This window comes from Meriones unguiculatus, chromosome X, assembly GCF_030254825.1.
Source record: "Meriones unguiculatus strain TT.TT164.6M chromosome X, Bangor_MerUng_6.1, whole genome shotgun sequence".
Lineage (NCBI taxonomy): Eukaryota > Metazoa > Chordata > Mammalia > Rodentia > Muridae > Meriones > Meriones unguiculatus.
The window spans coordinates 71509676-71528942 of record NC_083369.1 but is presented as its reverse complement, the minus strand read 5'-3'; the positions used below and the strand labels follow the sequence as shown (position 1 = coordinate 71528942).

At 39.1% G+C, this 19267-nt stretch overlaps 1 protein-coding gene across 7 annotated transcripts in view; it reads left to right on the top strand.

Moving 5' to 3' along the window:
- Positions 1–594: 594 nt before the first annotated feature.
- Positions 595–19267, top strand: part of Lrch2 (leucine rich repeats and calponin homology domain containing 2) — a 164929-nt gene continuing 146256 nt past the window's right edge. For 2 of the 7 annotated variants that reach the window (XM_060375695.1, XM_060375690.1), the window contains exon 1: positions 597–1227. In XM_060375695.1, coding sequence (XP_060231678.1) covers positions 855–1227 — 373 coding nt within the window. In that variant the 5' untranslated portion in view covers positions 597–854. Of the gene's footprint in view, positions 1228–19267 lie in introns of all 7 variants that reach the window. The other 5 variants (XM_060375693.1, XM_060375696.1, XM_060375691.1 and 2 more) reach the window with 5 other exon arrangements.

The following is a 19267-nucleotide window of genomic DNA, read 5'->3' as shown; positions in this document are numbered from 1 at the left end:
GAAGGAACTCCTAAACCTCAAGATTGATTAATTTCAAATTCCCAGCATTAAATCATTAGAATTCCGTTAAAACCAAAACCTATATTTCAAAAGTACTTTCTAAGACTGTTTGATGATAAAAGCGTTTTTTTATCATCCAATACTGATGTGATGAGAAGAAACAGGAGATATTTTGGAGTTCTTGGAACAACTTTAAAGAGCAATAGAAAAGCAGTTTGTCTGAGACACATGTAAGGAGAGGTTTCCTTGAAAACATCTAAGGTCTTTTCCTACTTTGGGCTTCTAAAGGCTAGCAGAAATCATGTTATGCCTGATTCTCAATACTGTATTCATTTTCTTCCTTAACTTTTCTGTTATATTATCATTGAAAGATGATCCCTGAGGCATGCGTAGTAAATTTCTCGGTCAGTGCTTTCTAATCCTTCCAAGAGCTGTTTCTATAGATTTTGAAACGAGTCCTTCCTTTTTTTTTTTTTTTTTTTTTTTTGTTGTTGTTGTATTTGTTTTGCAAAAGAAAAAGGTGAAGCAATCTGGGAGATTTGGGGCCAGAATGAAGCACTGAGCCCAAGCGACCTTCAGTTAGCCTGGTACCTCTTCGCTAAGATTTTGGTACCAAAAGCAGCAGACCCTGGATTTAGCATCCTTCCTTGGATACTCGGTTTTCTTTAAACAAATGTTGAGCACGTTCCAGTGTCCTCTCTGGGTGCGACACCTCCAAGCCACTGGCTTGTGGTTCCTTCCCACCATCTCCTTCGGCTCATCCCACCCCAGCCTGCGCATGCGTCCTAAGAAAGCCCCTCCACTAGCGGCCCAGACTCCGAGTATTGTCGGGGGCTATTCTCTCTCCTAGGAACATGGCGGCGAGTCAGGGAGGCGGTGGGAATAGTGGGGGCAACGGCTGCAGTGGAGGTGGAAGTGGCGGTGGCGGTGGCGCGGCTGCAGGAGGAGGAGGTGGTGGAGGAGGCGGTGATGGTGGGGCTGAGTCGGGGGGAGGTGGCGGCTGTGGCGGGACCGTGGTGGTGCCCATCCCGGTACCGACTCTTTTCGGTCAGCCGTTCCCCAATGGGCCGCAGTGGCACCCGGGGAGTTTGCAGCCTCAGCACACGGTGAGGAGCCTGGACCGGGCCCTGGAGGAGGCGGGGAACTCTGGCATCCTGAGCCTCAGCGGCAGGAAACTCAGAGACTTCCCTGGCAGCGGCTACGACCTGACGGACACCACCCAAGCAGGTGACAGGGTTGGGGGAGGGGAAGCGGGGCCTAGAAGGAGGATGGGGAGTGGGTGGCTGCGTGGCCGCCTTGTTGGACTCTGCTTGGCCGGCTCTCGGAGGCGGCGGGAGTACCGGAATCCTAGCAGCCTATGACTGCAAGGAGCAATGCAGGCAGCGGGAAGGAGGGGTGCCAGTAGCTCAGGGAAGAGGAAGAAGCTGGTTGGGATGTTAGGGGCATTATTGTTAAAGAGAGTTGCACCCATACAGACAGAAGGGACTTATTGGCACTCTCCTGAATGCACTTCTTTCAACTCTTGGTCCTATCTTTCCCCACCTCAACCGTGAGTAGGTGGGAGGGGGTGAGGGAGTGAGGGGGTGAGAATGGCAGAATATCTTAATTTCTGTATATTTTTTTCAAGGCATCCATGCCTGCAAAAATGACTTAGTCCTTTTCAGAGTAAGGTTTGCTGTTTGTCTGTGTTCTTATGATTGATTTGTTTAATCATCTGAGGATATTTTTGGCTTCTTTCTTCTCACTGTGTATTATAGAGTTTTATTTTATTTTATTTTTCATTTTTCTGGAGTTGAGAGGTGATGGAGGTTAGATTAATATTTGTTGTACTAGGAAATTAAATCATCAGTCATTTAAGTGTTTGGTTATTGAGTGAAAGGTAGTCCAGTTTTGAGTGGTATTAGTTTTAAATTTTAAAGCAGAAAAACTTAAAAAAAAAGTATGGGTATTTTTGAGAAAAAAATAATTCTATTTCTTTTGGAGTTGGTGGTTAATGGACTTTCTTATATTTTGTGTTAGTCTTTGTTGTGGTTGGCATTTTTGTTGTTGTTATGAATTTATTCTCCTTCTAAACCCATGATTCTTTGTTTAGGTTTGTTCAAAGTTTTTTTTTTCTTTTCATACTTTTTAATTATTTTACTTATGTTCTCAGTATACTCTGCTGAAATAAATTATGCATCAAAATACTTGAATTGATGTGGTGATTTTGAAGCAACATAGTAAATAAATCCATGTATCGTGAGAAGTAGTAAACAACCTATTTACAAACAAGACTATTTGAGTACATTCAGTTTCTAGATATCAAATAAAGATTCAGGATGGAAGAAGAAGAAAATCTGAAATCGAAGCTTCCTATACAGTAATTCTCTTAGGCAATATCTTAAGAGAATTTTGTAATTTTGAATATTTACACCTTTATTAAGAATAGACTTCACTTGCTGAGTAGTATTCCATTGTGTAAATGTATCACAATTTCTGTATCCATTCCTCCATTGAGGGACATCTGGGTTGTTTCCAGGTTCTGGCTATTACAAATAAAGCTGCTATGAGCATGGTTGAGCAAATGTCCTTGTTGTGTACTTGAGCATATTTTGGATATATGCCTAGGAGTGGTATAACTGGTGAGCTATTGAGGAAGCGCTATTCCTAATTGTCTGAGAAAGCACCAGATTGATTTCCAAAGTGGTTGTACATGTTTATATTCCCAGCAACAATGGAGGAGAGTTCCCCTTTCTCCACATCCTCTCCAGCATGTATTGTCACTTGAGGTTTTGATCTTTACACAGTGGAATACTACTCAGCAATTAAAAACAAGGAAATCATGAAATTTGCAGGCAAAATGGTGGGAACTAGAAAAGATCATCTTGAGAGAGATATCCCAGAAGCACAAAGACATACACTATATATACTCACTTATAAGTAGATATTAGACATATAATAGTGGATAAACATACTAAAATCTGTGTAACTAAAGAAGCTAAACAAGAAGGAAGACCCTGGGTAAGATGATCAATCCTCATTCAGAAAGGCAAACGGGATGGACATTGGAAGAGGGAGGAAACAAGAAACAGGACAGGAGCCTACCACAGAAGGTCTCTGAAAGACTCTACCCAGCAGGGTATCAAAGCAGATGCTGAGACTCATAACCAAACTTTGGGCAGAGTGCAGGGAATATTATGAAAAAAGCGGGAGATAGTAACCTGGAGGGGACATGAGCTCCACAAGGAGAGCAACAGAACTAAAAAAAATTTGGTCACAAGGGTCTTTTCTGAGACTGATACTCCAACCAAGGACCATTCATGGAGAGAACCTAGAACCTCTGCTCAGCTGTAGGCCATGGCAGCTCAGTATCCAAGTGGTTTCCCTAGTAAAGGGAATAAGAATTTTCTCTGACCTGAACTCAGTGGCTGGCTCTTTCATCACCTCCCCGTGAAGGGAGGAACAGGCTTGCCAGGCCACAGAGGAAGACAGTGTAGCCAGTCCTGATGAGACCTGATAGGCTAGGGTCAGATGGAAGGGGAGGACTCCCCTATAAGTGGTCTTGGAGAGTGGCATGGGGGGAGATGAGGGAGAGAGAGTGGGATTGGGTAGGAATGAGGGAGGGGTCTGCAGTGGGGATACAAAGTGAATAAACTGTAATATAAAAAAAATAAATAAAAGAAAAAAGAATAGGTTTCACAAACACTATATTTATTCACATACTGATGGTTAGGTGTTCGTAATATATGCTGCCAGGAAAATGTCTCCATGATGGATAATTTTAAAGGAATGTTTTTCTTACTGGTCTTTATACCCTGTAAAGGTTCTTTCTACCAGTAGGACACAATTTAGGCATCTTAGCTGTCTGGCTCCAGGTTAATTTCTGCAAATTTTCCCATATTCTCTTCCACTGTTGTGCCCAGAGCTTAAGGTCCCCAAAGACCACCAGGAGCTGGACCATGTATGCACAAGCAAAGAGTTTTATTCGGGCTTAAGCTTGGTCTCTCCATCATCACCAAAACAGTGGATCAGAGAGGAGAGCCCCAAACAGCTACATGGCAAGGTTTTTATTTGAGGCTTGAACAAGAACCTGGAATTCTCAGCTTTGCAGCTATACACGATTGGATGTGATTCAGCAAGGGCAAGCTTGTTACAAAGTGATTGGTTAACTAACATAACTAACATTAAGTGAGCTATCTTTAAACCTCAGCAATATTAGGTCAGTGGGCTGCTCAGCACAGATACCCCACCCTGAGATAAGATACCTTCCCATTCTTGTGGTTTCCTCCAGGCTATTCCTTGGTCAGGGAATTTTATGGTTTTCTTATTCTTGTAATTGGTTACCTATGGCCTTTTTCCTGGGACTGATGACTTGTTGGGGGAGGTGGTTAGGCCTGGTCCTTTCATTCCCCCCCTAGAACTGGATACAATCTCAAATCTTTGAGATGGGGTCAAGGGCTGGCATTGAGACTTTTTTTTTTTTTTAAATGCTAGGTATACTCATTCAGGGGGCATAAATCATGACTAGAAGAGAGAACTAAGGGCCAATTTTCTGGTATGTCAATTGACATTATAGAAACCTTATATCAGGGAACCCCTGTTGACTTAGCATTTCAGCCTGTTAGGTAGGATGAAGGCCAAGGAATTTCTCTTCTTTTGTAGTTTCTTCAGGCTTACATTGGGGTGGAGATATTGGGGATCCAAGAAGGCTGAAAGGCTAGTTGAAGCTAGGCAAAGGGGCACCATCTAATTAGCTATCCAATTGAAGAGACAGGAAGCCATCACATCGGCTGGACTGGTTTACTTCAGCTTTCAGCAAGTTCAGATTTCAGCTTGCAGTCCATAGCTGATCCCTGAATGGAGTTTATCAACCAGATAAAAATCTGCTGAGACAAATTCAGACTAGAGACAGAAGTTAAAATTTCTGTAGTAAATGGGGAAAGTGAGGAATCCCAAGACCAAGGGAAAAAACTCATCTGGGGTCCGTTTGAGCTATGGCAGACCCAGGTATTCTGAATTTTTTTATTTCCTGAAACTCCTATGAATTTTTGTTTGCAAAACGGAAGTATATTAGTATCACCAATGTATTGAGATTCATACTTTAGAAAAAGCACGTAACAGGTTTTCAAGACAGCAGGAATAAACTCATGCCATTAAGGCCTAGTAAAAGCTATGGCTTTTGGATCAGAGATATACATATTAGACAGAGATGTTTTTAGCATGATGAGAAGTACCTTTAAGTCTATTTCCAGAAGACATCCAAAGGGAAATTAAAATCTCAAGCTTGTGACTGAATAATAAGCAGTCAGTGCTCCATCAGCTTATCAGAACTCTATTGATCAGTGTCAAAACTCTGAACTTTTGAAATCTTATAACAACATAAGCATAACAGTAGCATAGAGGTGGGGAGAAATCTGAAATATCTCCCATTTTCAATATGCCTTAAATTACTTTTTTATATCATTACAATTCGTATTCACATACCTTAAAATACATTTTAGACCCACAAATACTTTATAACTTGCATTTACCAACCTTAAAATACCTGTTTAGAAGCTCCAATCATCCTTGCATTTACCACCTTTGAAACACCTTCTTAGAGAGGCTTCCTTCATTACTTTCATCTTTACCATCTTTCTAGATCCTCAGTTTTATAGAACCTCACATAAACTTTCATATCCTCAAGCCTTATATAAACTTTACATCTTTCTGTCTAGTTATTCATCATAAGACACAGGCAGTTAACATGAAGCCTGTGAGCAAGGCAAACCTTTTTGCCTTTCTCAATAAGAGATCTAGTACCCAATAGTTCTAACTAGCTAATGAATTGACCAATGAACCAACAGTTGATCTAATTGTCTGCTCGTTAGTTGCAAAGCTACCATTAGCTTAGCTTAGCTATCAATGTTATTAGAGACCTGGGAAGGATAAATTATAACCTACATAAATGTACAATCTATGTACCAATCAAAATGAGAGAGATGACTAATCATTCCACTACATAGGCAGTTGTCTCTGGTTCCCTTGGCACCATAAGCAGAGGCAGTCTGGCCACCAGACACAGAATGAGAGACTTTTTCTGTGGAAAAAAACAACATGAGGAACTGATCTCACCTTGCCTTCAGCAACGTGCAACAACGTCTCTCTAGGTGTCCACAGCTTTGTCCAGTTTAGGCTGAGCTCTAGCAATGGGCCACTTGGGGAAGTCTTGCCCAGTAATTAGCATACCACAATTCAGAGTCAAAGTCATCTGTCGTCATGCCCAAATCTTCTCGGAGACCTTGGGGAGCTACTGCCAGGATTTTCGGACTCTCTGTCATAATAAAACCTACATTCATTAGATGTCATATTTATCAGATCTCTGACAAGCTTGAGGGCCAGCATATCTGAGTTAATCTTTGTCTGCCTTTAGTTATCTGCTCTAAACTCCATCCTATAAAACAGAATATTATAATCTCTAATTCTTACATATTCCTTAGATAAATGTTTTAGGACCATACCTATTTCAAGTAGGTTTACATATGCAAACTTTATAGTTAGGCTTAACTTTGAAAACATAAACAAGAGACTAGGTAAAGCTCAATATTGTAACCAACTGCAGTCATCAGCATAACTTTAAATATATTTCTGAACTAAAATTAAAGCAAAACTTTTAATCTTACAATTCATAGAGGACTGGCAAATCTTGCTGATCCTACCATATTGTATTATTAAAACCAAACAGCAAAAAGCTTAAAGGACAGAAGTTACACTTAGCAATAAACAGGGAACAGAACACAGCTGACAGCCCTCAACAAAGATGGCAGTAAAACCATAGCTACATCCTCTTTATCCTTGAACCAACATTTCGGTTAGCCACATGTTGTTACAGGCTGTGGCTGGCAACTTAAAACATAGCCATCAATGTCACTGATGTATTGCTGCCTCCCATGGTATAGCACTGTGGAGCCTTTACAGCTTCCCATAACCAAGTTTTAACATAGTAATTAAATAAGTTTTAGAACCAAGTATATAATAGAACATTATAGAACAATTTTAAAACTGTACTTGAACTATTCTGGCCGTACCAAACCTATCAGCCAGAAAGAAATAGCATTCATCCGTTGTTGTTGTTTTTTTCCAGAAACTGGCAAAAACACAGGCAGCCAGGCACACTTTAAATCGGCCTGTTAATCTGAATAGATGTTCACAAACTAGGGTTGAATCCTACATATAGCATTTTGCAAAAATACAACCTTGAATGTTATATGTATATATTCCATAAAACATTATTATATAATACCTGATAAACTTTAAAAAATGTTTCATGGTCTTAAATGTATTTTTAAAAGAAACCTGTTTTTGCAGTATCAAAATCAAGTACCCTTTTTAGGAGTGAAGTCATAATGCATAGCCATAATTTTAAAAATCAAAACCAAATTTTACCAATGTAAACAATTCCATCTCTAAAATCAATACCAATTTAAAATGAGACTTGTCTTCTTAGTCTAAAAGGAGGTAGGATGATAAACAGAATTTATTATGACTAAGAGGTTCTGTAATTTTTTTTTTTGCCCTACCCCACACTATGTGGCAATTTCAAGATGGTGGAATCACATAACATGACAAGTCACATGGTTACTATTTAAAAACATCTGTGTTTCTATAGATGTTACAAACACATATGCACACATATATGTTTTAAACAAGAGTTTGAATTTAAATTTTAGACATATCCAGTAACTGTTAATCTATCACCAAGATATACAGACCATATTAACCATTTAAGATCTGACAGAATAAACATGTAATAGCCATACATACATTTAAACCAGACAAAACTTTCCTTACTTCATTCAGCTGTAATTTCAAGCACTTTGTTATCTGTTGAATCTACAGAGTTTTTAACTTACTAGCAGTGTTGCCCTGGGGTGCCACACACTGCAACCATTCCTTGGCATGCCTCCTCGCCTTTGCCTTCTCATGTTAGCCCCCCGAAAGAGGGATGGGCACCACCATTATTTTTCTTCCGGGGTCCAGGCTTGTACACCTACAGCCATTGCTGCCAATCTACCAGAGACCTGCAGTTTGTACTTGAGCCGCCATGATCCACACTCAAGTTTAACCCATGGTTAAATCAATTTAAAAAGACCCACCATAAAACAACAAGGACAGGGCCATGCATGAACAGACACAAATGTTCTCAGGGTAAACTTGATCGACCAGGGAATTGTGGTGGTACCATTTGTTGGATCCAGAACCAAAGAACCAATTTGAGGGCTTCCAGGTTCTCCCCAAAACTAAAACCAATGAGAACCAAGGTTCTCTCAAAGAGGTGGCAAAAATTCTTCTGCACCTCAAGCTGGGGGATTTACAGTGTGTATGCCAATCCCAAGGGCCAGTTCCAAATCCTTTTGCAAAAGGAAACCAAAACCAAAAACTTAGATACCAGAAACAAGAACACAGACACAAAGAAACACAAAACATAAACCAATGTCTTTGAGACACAAATAGACAAGGACAGACACCAACAGTGCTCTGACTTACTGGCCTGTGTTCAGTTCCATGTGCCAGAGCACCTAGGTGGTCTTGGAGATCTGGGACGAACCCCCAGATGTTGTGCTCAGATCTTAAGGTCCTAAAGATCTCCAGGAGCCGTATCATGTACACAAAAGCAAAGAGTTTTATTTGGGCTTAAGCTTGGTCTCTCCATCATCACCAATGCAGTGGATCAGAAAGGATAGCTGAAACATCTACATGGCAGGGTTTTTGTTTGGGGCTTGAGCAAGAGCCTAGAATTCCCAGTTTAGCTTCTGGCTATTGCAAATAAAGCTACAAAAAACATGGTTGAGCAAATGTCCTTGTATACTTGAGCATCTTTTGGATATATGCCTAGGAGTGGTATAGCTGGATCTGGAGCTATTAGCAGCTATTAGGAATAGCACTATTCCTAATTGTCTGAGAAAGTGCCAAATTGATTTCCAAAGTGGTTGTAAAGTTTACATTTCCACCAGCAGTGGAGGAGGATTCCACTTTCTCCACAACCTCTCCAGCATGTGTTGTCACCTGAGTTTTTGAACTTAACCATTCTGATGGGTGTAAGGTGTAAGGTGATGACTAATGACAAAGAGCATTTCTTTAAGTGTTTCTCTGCTAATCGATATTCCTCTATTGAGAGGTCTGTTTAGCTCTGTACCCCATTTTTGAATTAGGTTGCTTGATTTGATGCTGTTTAGCTTCTTTTACTCTTTAAAAATTCTGGATATTATTCCTCTGTCAGATATAGGGTTGGTGAAGATCCTGTCCCAATCTGTAGGCTGTTGTCTTGTTCTGATGATAGTGTCCTTTGCCTTACAAAAGCCTTTAAGTTTCATAAAGTCACATTATTGATTGTTGATATTAGAGCCTGTGCTGTTGTTGTTCTGTTCAGGAATGTGTCTCCTGTGTCAACGAGTTCAAGACTCTTCTCCACTTTTTATTCTAATAGGTTTTGTGAATCTGGTTTTATGTTGAGGTCTTTGATCCACTTGGACTTTAGTTTTGTGAAGGGTGATAAATATGGACCCTGGGTAAGATGCTCAATCTTCATTCAAAAAGGCAAAGGGGATGGACATTGGAAGAGGGAGAAAATAGGGAACAAGAGAGGAGCCTACCACAGAGGACCTCTGAAACAGTTACTCAAGTGTATGTTCTTTGTGAGACCATATCAAGATCTGATAGAGTAAAATAGATCTTGAAGTATTCTCTTTTTCATTTAAATGAGATATTTGTATGTCAGTCACTTGTCATTTATTTTTATAAAATTTATCTATGCAGTATTTCAGAGCAATATTCTTGAATACAGACATCATGTTCATTTTAAGCAAATGAATGTAGGCTCCTCAGAATTGAAGACAAAGGGCTTATTGGAGAATATACATGCACAGGTACACATACATATATGTACACATTATGTTCTTTTTTAACTTTTATTGATTACACTGTATTCACTTTGTATCCCCCATAAACCCTCTCTCCTCCCCTCCTAATCCTACCTTCCGTCCCCCTTCTTCACGCATGCCCCTCCCCAAGTACATTGATAGGGGAGGTCCCCCATCTCCTTCCTTCTGATCCTAGTGTATCAGATCTGATCAGGAGGAGTGGCTGCTTTGTCATCTTCTGTGGCCTGGTAAGGCTGCTCCTCCCTCAGGGGGAGGTGATCAAAGAGCAGGCCAATCAGTTTATGTCAGAGGCAGTCCCTCTTCCCATTACTATGTAACCCACTTGGACACTGAACTGCCATGGGCTACATCTGTGCAGGGGTTCTAGGTTATCTCCATGCATGGTACTTGGTTGGAATATGAGTCTCTGGAAAGACCCTTGTGTTCAAATTTTCTTATTGTGTTGCACTCCTTGTGGAGCTCTCGTCCTCTCCAGATTTTACTATTTCCCACTTCTTTCATAAGATTCCATGCATCTGCCCAACAGTTGGCCCTAATTCTCAGCATTTGCTTTGATAGTCTGCAGGGCAGAGCCTTTCACAGGCCGACTGTGGCAGGTTCCTAACTTGTTTACTGTTTTCTTCTTCTTCTGATGTCTATCCTCTTTTCCTTTCTGGATGGGGATTGAGCATTTAAGTCAGGGTCCTCCCTCTTGATTAGTTTCTTTAGATGTACAGATTTTAGTAGGTTTATCCTATATTATATGTCTATATGAGTGAGTATATACCATATGTGTCTTTCTGCTTCTGGGATAGCACACTCAGGATGATCCTTTCCAGATCCCACCATTTACCTGCAAATTTCATGATTTCCTTGATTTTCCATGCTGAGTAATATTCCATTGTGTAGATGTACCACAATTTCTGTATCCATTCTTCAGTTGAGGGGCATGTGGGTTGTTTCCAGCTTCTGGCTATTAAAATAAAGCTGCTACAAAGATGGTTGAGCAAATGTCCTTATTGTGTACTTGAGCCCCTTTTGGATATATGCCTAGGAGAGGTATAGCTGGATCCTGAGGAAGTGCTATTCCTAGTTGTCTGAGAAAGCACCAGATTGATTTCCACAGTGGTTGTACCAGTTTACATTCTCACCAGCAGTGGAGGAGGGTTCCTCTTTCTCCACAACCTCTCCAACATGTGTTGTCACTTGAGTTTTTGATCTTGGCCATTCTTATGGGTGTAAGGTGAAATCTCAGGGTTGTTTTGATTTGCATTTCCCTGATGGCTAATGAGATTGAGCATTTCTTTAAGTTTTTTTTCTGCCATTCGATATTCCTCTACAGTGGGTTCTCTGTTTAGCTCTGTACTCCATTTTTTAATTGGAATACTTGGTTTGTTGCTTTTCAGCTTCTTTAGTTCTTTATATATACTGGATATATATATATATATATATATATATATATATATATACTGTCAGAAAAAGGGTTGGTGAAGATCCTTTCCCAATCTGTAGGCATTCATTTCGTTTTGATGACTGTGTTCTTTGTTTTACAGAAGCTTTACAGTTTCGTGAGGTCCCATTTATTGATTGTTGCTCTTAGAGCCTGTGCTGTTGGTGTTCTGTTCAGGAAGTTGTCTCCTGTGCCAATGAGTTCTAGGGTCTTCCCCACTTTTTCTTCTAACTGATTTAATTTGTCTGTTTTTATGTTGAAGTTTTGATCCACTTGGACTTGGAGTTTTGTCCAGGGTGACAAGTATGGATGTATTTGCATTTTTCTACATGTATATATCCAGTTAGATTAGCACCACTTGTAGAAGATGCTATCTTTTTTCCATTGTATGGTTTTGGCATCTTTGTTAAAAATGAAGTGTCCATAAGTGTGTGGGTTTATATCTGGCTCTTCTCTTTAGTTCCATTGATCCACCATTCTGTTTCTCTGCCAGTACCATGTAGTTTTTATAACTGTTGCTCTATAGGAAAGCTTAAGATCAGGGATGGAGATACCTCCAGAAGAGCTTTTATTGTAGAGGATTGTTTTAGCAATTCTGGGTTTCTTGTTATTGCATATGAAGATGAGAATTTTTCTTTCCAGGTTTGTAAAGAATTGTGTTGGTAATTTGATGGGACTTGCATTGAATCTGTAGATTGCTTTTGGTAAGGTGGCCATTTTTACTATATTAATCCCGCCAAGTCATGAGCATGGGAGACCTTTTCATTTTCTGATGTCTTCTTCTAATTCTTTCTTCAGAGACTGGAAATATTTTTCATACAAGTCTTTGACTTGCTTGGTTAGGGTTACACCAAGGTACTTTATGTCATTTGTGGCTATTGTGAAGGGTGTTGTTTCCCTAATTTCTTTCTCAGCCCTTTTGTCTTTTGTATACAGGAGGGCTACTGATTTTTTGAGTTAATTTTGTATCCGGCCACTTTGCTGAAAGACACACTATCTTCTCAAAGATTCTGTTTGATGGTATTGTTTTACTGTATTTACAGTGACTCTTAGTGGGTTAATGTTTCAGAACAAAACTGATTAGTTAGATAAGCATAAGTTGGTTTATGGGATGGAGAAGAGACTTGAAAAAATAAGATACGAATGTGCTAATTAAGTAGTGGTTCTAAAATGAGCTAAAAAGACATTCAATGGTATTAATTGATGGTTGGAAAATGAGCTAAAACAATGTTGACTTAAGGGAAATTTGATATTTCTAAAAAAGAAGTAAGGGAAGGCTTTCTGTGTTATTTTACTGTCCCTCATACATGCAGAAAAACAGTGTTTCCTGCTTTGTCTAGACAGTAAAATCACAAAGGATTTTTTTCTTATGCAAAGACCTTACCCCTGACCAATTAAATCGTGGTCTCAGTGGCCTAGAGATTTAAACAAAATCTCCCTGGGTGATTTAAATATACAGTCAAGTTGTATAAGTGTAAACACTTTTGGTCTGAGTGACTGAAAATACAGACAGAAGTTTAGTTGCTTTTTGTCCAGAGGTTCAAAACCAAACTAGGAAGCGTTTATGTTCTAGTGCAGTGTTATTTTGTATCTATTTATCATGCAGTATGATATGAGCTTACTAGGAACCTATTTTTTTTTAAGTTTTCGTGGATATCACTGACCTATAGTTCATCCTGTTTGAAAACTGTGCATTAGTTTCCCCAAATCATGTAGCAATAAAGTCTTGTTGCCTCTAAAATACTTGCTAAGATGGAAAATGGAGAGAAGACAGCTGTTGGCAGAGTGTATCTTTGGTTTCTTTTTATGTTTTTCTCTCTATTTGTGGTCTCTATTATTCATGTATTTCATCTCTTCTGTCCTTACTTTCAGTTCTATTATTTACGTCTGGTTCATTTTCCTTTTTTACTGGGATAGAGCTCTGCTACATGATTATGACAGCCTCCTGGGAAGATTAACATTTAAGAGGAGTTTGCACCGTAACATGTCCTCATGATCCACTTTCTCAAGTCTCTTTTTTATAAATTCTCATCGACTAAAGTATATAAAAAGAGGAATCCAAAAGTCGTTATCCTATTTTAGCATATCAACTTATCTCTGTGTAATATCTTCTTTCAGGTGACTAGTTTACAGACTTGGAATGAACTTTTTAGCTACTGTGATAATTTGTTGACTTAAAAAGTATTTGTAGAGCTGGGCAGTGGTGTCCCATTCCTTTAATTCCAGCACTTGGGAGGCAGAGGCACACAGATTTCTGAGTTTGAGGTCAGCCTGGTCTACAGAGTTTCATGCTACACAGAGAAACCCTGTCTTGAAAAACAAAACAAAACAAAACAAAAAACAAAACAAAAGAAATTTTTTTAGCTATCTGTACATATATTGATCATTTTCATGGCTTTTTCTGTCACCACTACTATAAGTAAATGGATGTGTTTGAGTATACTTGCAGCTCCTCCCTCTGATATATTATACAGTAATTTTTATTTCTATGAGCAGGAGATCTGTAAAACAGATTTAGGATTTTTTTTTTTTTTTTTTGCTAGATTGTGCTGTGTCCTGGATAATAATATGTTTTCCTATAAACCAGGAACTGACTCTAAGACTTACTACATGTATTGGTTTAACTCTTCAGCTGTAGGATATGGTGCATTGTATTTGATATTAAAATGGAGCCAGGTAAACACAACATCTTACTTGGTCTCATAGTTATAGTTCCTGCTGGTGCATTTACTGGAATGAGTTTGTGACTTAATTTTTTAACCTGAATCAAGTATTGGCCTTTTTTTTTTATGGAGTAAGTGTCTTTCTAAAAATGGAATGTGAAGTTTATTTTTCAGAGTTGACTCATATTTTAATAGCTGTAGATTACGTTTGAGTTGCTAAACCTTAAACTGATTTACTCTGGAACCAACTGTATAGCCATCCCTCAATTTTGTTTTTTGCAATTTTGCAATGTAAAATTAAATTTTAGCTTGAATTGGAAGGTGCAGTCATTGCTAAATTAAGTTTATTTGTAGCTCTTCGTGTATACACACACATACACACACACACACAGAGAGAGAGAGAGAGAGAGAGAGAGAGAGAGAGAGAGAGAGAGAGAGAGAGAGAGTGAAAGAGAGAGAGAATTTATTTTGTCCTGGAAAATAATGCTTTGATATTGGTAGAATGCATAGTACTTTTTGTGTTTGAGAGAGTTTCCATGATTGCTGAGGAGTATATAGCAGAGTATCAATTAGGAATAACCCAGTGCAGTACCAATGGGAATGCTTTCTCCTTATTATTGAACTCTTAATGCAAATATTAAATAAGTTACTTCTTGTGAAAGTAAATACTTATTTAACTTCATGAATAACATCATTTTCCATGTCATGCCATGTTTTATTTACTTGCATAGGTTTTCATGCCTTTATGTTTGAAAACTTTAGAATAGAATAACGAATTATTATTAGAACTCTAACTTTGGAAACATGTCCAACAGACCGACTAGAAAGAAAGGAGCCTAGTATTAAGTAGTTATATATCTGTAATCCTAGCCTTCTGAAGCCTAAGGGAGTAATGTATTCTTTCTTCTTCAGAGATTATAATTACATCTCTCCTTTCCTTTTCTTCCCTCCTAATCCTCCTATGTACTTCTCTCTACTCTCCTTGAAATTCATGGCTTCCTTTTTCAATATTGTTATTGCATGCAAGTATGTATATGAATATACATATGTATTCCTAAGTACAACCTTCTCAGTCCTTGTGATATTACTTATATGTATGGGTGTCTCTGTGTGGGAATGTATATATGTGTGAGTGAAGGTATATGAAGGTCCATTTAGAGGGCTTTGGACCCCTGGGTTTGAAGTTACAGGCAGTTGTGAAGTACTGAGCTTAGGTTCTGGGAACAAACAACTTTGTCTTCTACTCTAAGGGTAATAATCACTCTTAACTATGGATCCATCTCTTTAGTCCCAAGGCAGAAATATTTTTAATTTAAGGCTAACCTGAACTACATAAAGAAACAATGTCAAAACAAACAAACAAACAAACAAACAAACAAACAAACAAACAAACCCCCCAAAAGTTTTAGGGATGTTACATTGCTTGCCTAGCAAGCATAAAGCCGTGTTTGATCCTGGCATCAGAAAACAGAAGTAGGCTATATATTTGTAGTTTGGCACATAAAAATGGATGGTTGGAATACCCTATATTTGGGTGAAATATCTTATGTAATGTTTAAATTTTTATATTTCTTTTTTCCTTTTTATTTATTTACTTTTTATTTATTACAACTTATTTACTTTGTATCCCAGCTGTAGCCCCCTCCCTCATTCTCTTCCAATTCTACCCACCCTACCTCATCTCCTCCCATGCCCCTCACCCAGTCCACTGATAGGGGAAGTCCTCCTTCCCTTCCATCTGACCCTAGCCTATCAGGTCTCATCAGGACTGGCTGCATTGTCTTCCTCGGTGGCCTGGCAAGGCTGTTCTTCCCGTCACAGGGAGGTGATGAAAGAGCCAGCCACTAAGTTCATGTCAGAGAAAGCTGAATAGCTGTCAGTTGTGTTTCCTTCCCGTCTGTCCTCACTACCTTTGTATTTAGCTTCCTCGCTTCTTCACCTTGAACTGGATCTCTCAACAGTTTCTCCCAGTTTTTGATCTTTCTGCTGCATCTTTGCTTCAATTTCAGTTTTTTTCCCACACTTGTTAAACTATGCTTTGCATTTTGTAACTATGATTGTCAGTTGTTGCTTAAACACATTCAAGAAAATAGGCTGTTTCGTAACAAAACATTTCAAAGTCCCATTTTCTTATTCTTGTTTCAAAGCTTTAAAAAGTGAAACCTAATAGTACCATATGTTTCCTTTTACTGAAGTAATTTTTATATGTTCTTGCCCAGTATTAAGTTGCTAAGATTCATCCTTTTTCACTTTTGGTGTGTGTGTGTGTGTGTGTGTGTGTGTGTGTGTGAAGCTATAATTCTTTCTTCTATTAGTCACTTTATTTGTTTATTTACTTTTTCTCTGATGACTTTTTATGCTACTTCCTTTTCTCCCGAAAACAATCTACTTGTAAACATTAAACATATCTCTTGTATATGTGTAAAACTTCTTTGATATACCTTGAAATGAAATTGCTAGGGTATAGTTAAATGTTCAAATTGCTTCATAGTTTACACTTCCATGGGAGTCTTCTCTCTGTGTATATTTGTGTGTGTTTGCATGTGCTTTTTTATACACAAGCCAGATATCAGGCTTAGTTGTTTGTCATACTGGATGAGCTGTCTCCTGTTGGTTTTCCATGGAGAGTTCACGAACACCTATCCCCAGTATTTGATTATTTTTCTAACTTGAAAAAGTGTTTTTGTGAGGTCTTTCTTTTAAAAAAAATTATTCTTTGTGAATTTCACATCATGTACCCCATTCCTACCCATATCCTCATCTCTTCATATCTACACTTTTCCTTGCAACCTCCCCTCTAAAAGAAAACAAAGAAACAAAACACACAAACTGACAAACATCTTGCTTTGGAAGCTGCTGTGTGTTACAGTGGGCCACACAGTTTACCCTTTTGCCCAGATAGCTTTACTTACAAATGTTTATTGCAATGAGTCATTGGTCTGGTTTGAGGCTTCTGGCTTCTGCTTTACTATCAATACTGGATCCTTACCAGGACTTCTCTCAGATAGCCTGTTGTTCCCTTGTGTCATGGAGATACTGTAGCTTCGGGTCTGCAGAACTGGCCCCTTCATGTGCTCCAGCAGTTCATAGGTGGGGTTGGTGTGGGCTAACTTCAGCCTGGGTGGTAGCTGACTTGGTCAGCCCACCAGCTCTCCTGCATTCCCATACCACCAGTGTCAGCTCTCTAGCACTGTCCCAGCTAGCTTACCCAAGAGGCAGAGCCTGCTCTCCTGCTCTCACGCTCTTGGGATGAGATCACCCCAGTTCCTCCTACTATGGTCAACTCTGCTATGCTGCCCAGTGGGTGTCCTGGAGGGTGCTCTCTGGAGAGCTGCAGCCAGAAAGGGATAGTGAGTTGTGGGGCCAGCTCTACACTGCCCTTAAACATCAACATGGTCCCAGATGGCAGCCCAGACCAGGGATGTCTACATGGCCTCTGGTGGTAACGTGGGCCACGGACATTGACACAATCCCCTGCTGGATGGATGGCCACTGACCCGGAGATGGCCGTCAGCAGCAGGATGGGCTAGGACTTCACTGTAGCCTCAGGTGGCAGTGCTGTCTACTCACAGCAGGCTGTTTCTCACCACCCTCTAGTTTCCAGTTCCACCTCTATTCATAGTGCTCAAACCATGCTGTTTCTTTTTCTTTCCCATTTATCCACTACATGCTTGCACATTGTAGTGGTGTCCATGGTAGGTGGGCCTTGCAGTGGGTGGGTTTCTTGCCATTTTTCTTGTTTTATTCATTTCACTGTTTGAGAATATTATAAATGTTTATAATTTGTTTTAATCAAATCCATACCCCTTATATCCTCCTCTTGAAGTTGTCTCTTATCTCTTCTTACCACCTTTACCTCCCAGTCATGTACTTTTTTGTTTTAACCCAGAGTCCATTTAGTGCTCTCTGTATATACTTGGATGCAGGACCATCTACTGGAACATGCATGCAGAGGCTGCATCCTTGAAGAAAACTTATTTATTAATTATGATTCCTTTTATTTCTGTTTCTTGCCTAGTTGTACTGATTAAAAATTTTGGTAAAGTTTTTAGTAGATGTATTGAGAAAGGTCCTTACTTATCATGACTGTGTTTGGAATCATTTCAGTATTTTTCCAGTAGATATGGTGTTATCTTTGGTGTCATAGTAAAGCAATTATTAGGTGTCTTACTTAGAGTTGTATTACTGTAAAGAAATACCATGATCATGGAAACTCTTATACAAGAAAGCATTTAATTGGGGCTGGCTTATAGTTTCAGAGGTTGAATCCATATATTGTCATGGCATGGATAATGGCAGCTTACAGGCAGACATGTTGCTGGAGAAGTTGAGAGTTCTATACAGTTCTATATCCAGATCTATAGGCAGGAGAGAGAGAGAGAGAGAGAGAGAGAGAGAGAGAGAGAGAGAGAGAGAGAGGCAGACAGAGAGAGGCAGACAGACAGAGACAGAGACAAACATATATAGAGACCTAGAGATTGAGAGACAGACAGAGACTGGACCAGGCTTGGGCTCTTGAAATCTCAAAGACTACCTCTAGTAACATACTTCCTCCAAAAAGGATGCACCCATTCCACAAAGACCATACATATTTCATAATCCTTCTAAGTAGTGCCACTCGCTGATGACTAAGCATTCACTATATGAGCCTATGGGGGCCATTCTTATTCAAAACAACAGAGCAGGTTGAAAAAATTATTTTCTATTTCTAGTTTTATAATATTTTAACTTTAAAACCCAAAATTTGGGTTTTGTCAAATGCTTTTCTATTGAGATAATCATTATATTCTGTTCTTTATTGAATTCATATGACATATTATACCGATGTAAGAAATCCTGATTTCCTGAATTTCCATGGTTTTATTTAGTTTTAGCTTAACAAATTATGTTTTGTTTTTACCAAAGTTTCCAACTGCCGATCTTTCTGTGTTTCTTTTTCAGTAGTCACTACCTGTTGAACCTTCTGTGAGGCATCCTGCATTTTTGTAATTTTCCTTTCATCTTATCCTTCATATACTATGATTATTTTATACCCCTTTTATAGCAGCTGTGATACTTTATTGCAATTTGTAGCTTTTCTTTCCTGTGCCATTTAATAAATTTAATTTCTTTTGATGCAGGGTCTTGTTATTTAACTCAGGCTGATCTTGTACTCACTATGTAGTGCGAGTTGGCATTAAACTTCCAGTGAACCTCCTGTTTTCTGAGTGTTAGAGTTACAAGGGTGTGCTACCCCATTGAGCTATATATAATTTTTTTTTCTTTTTACTTATTCT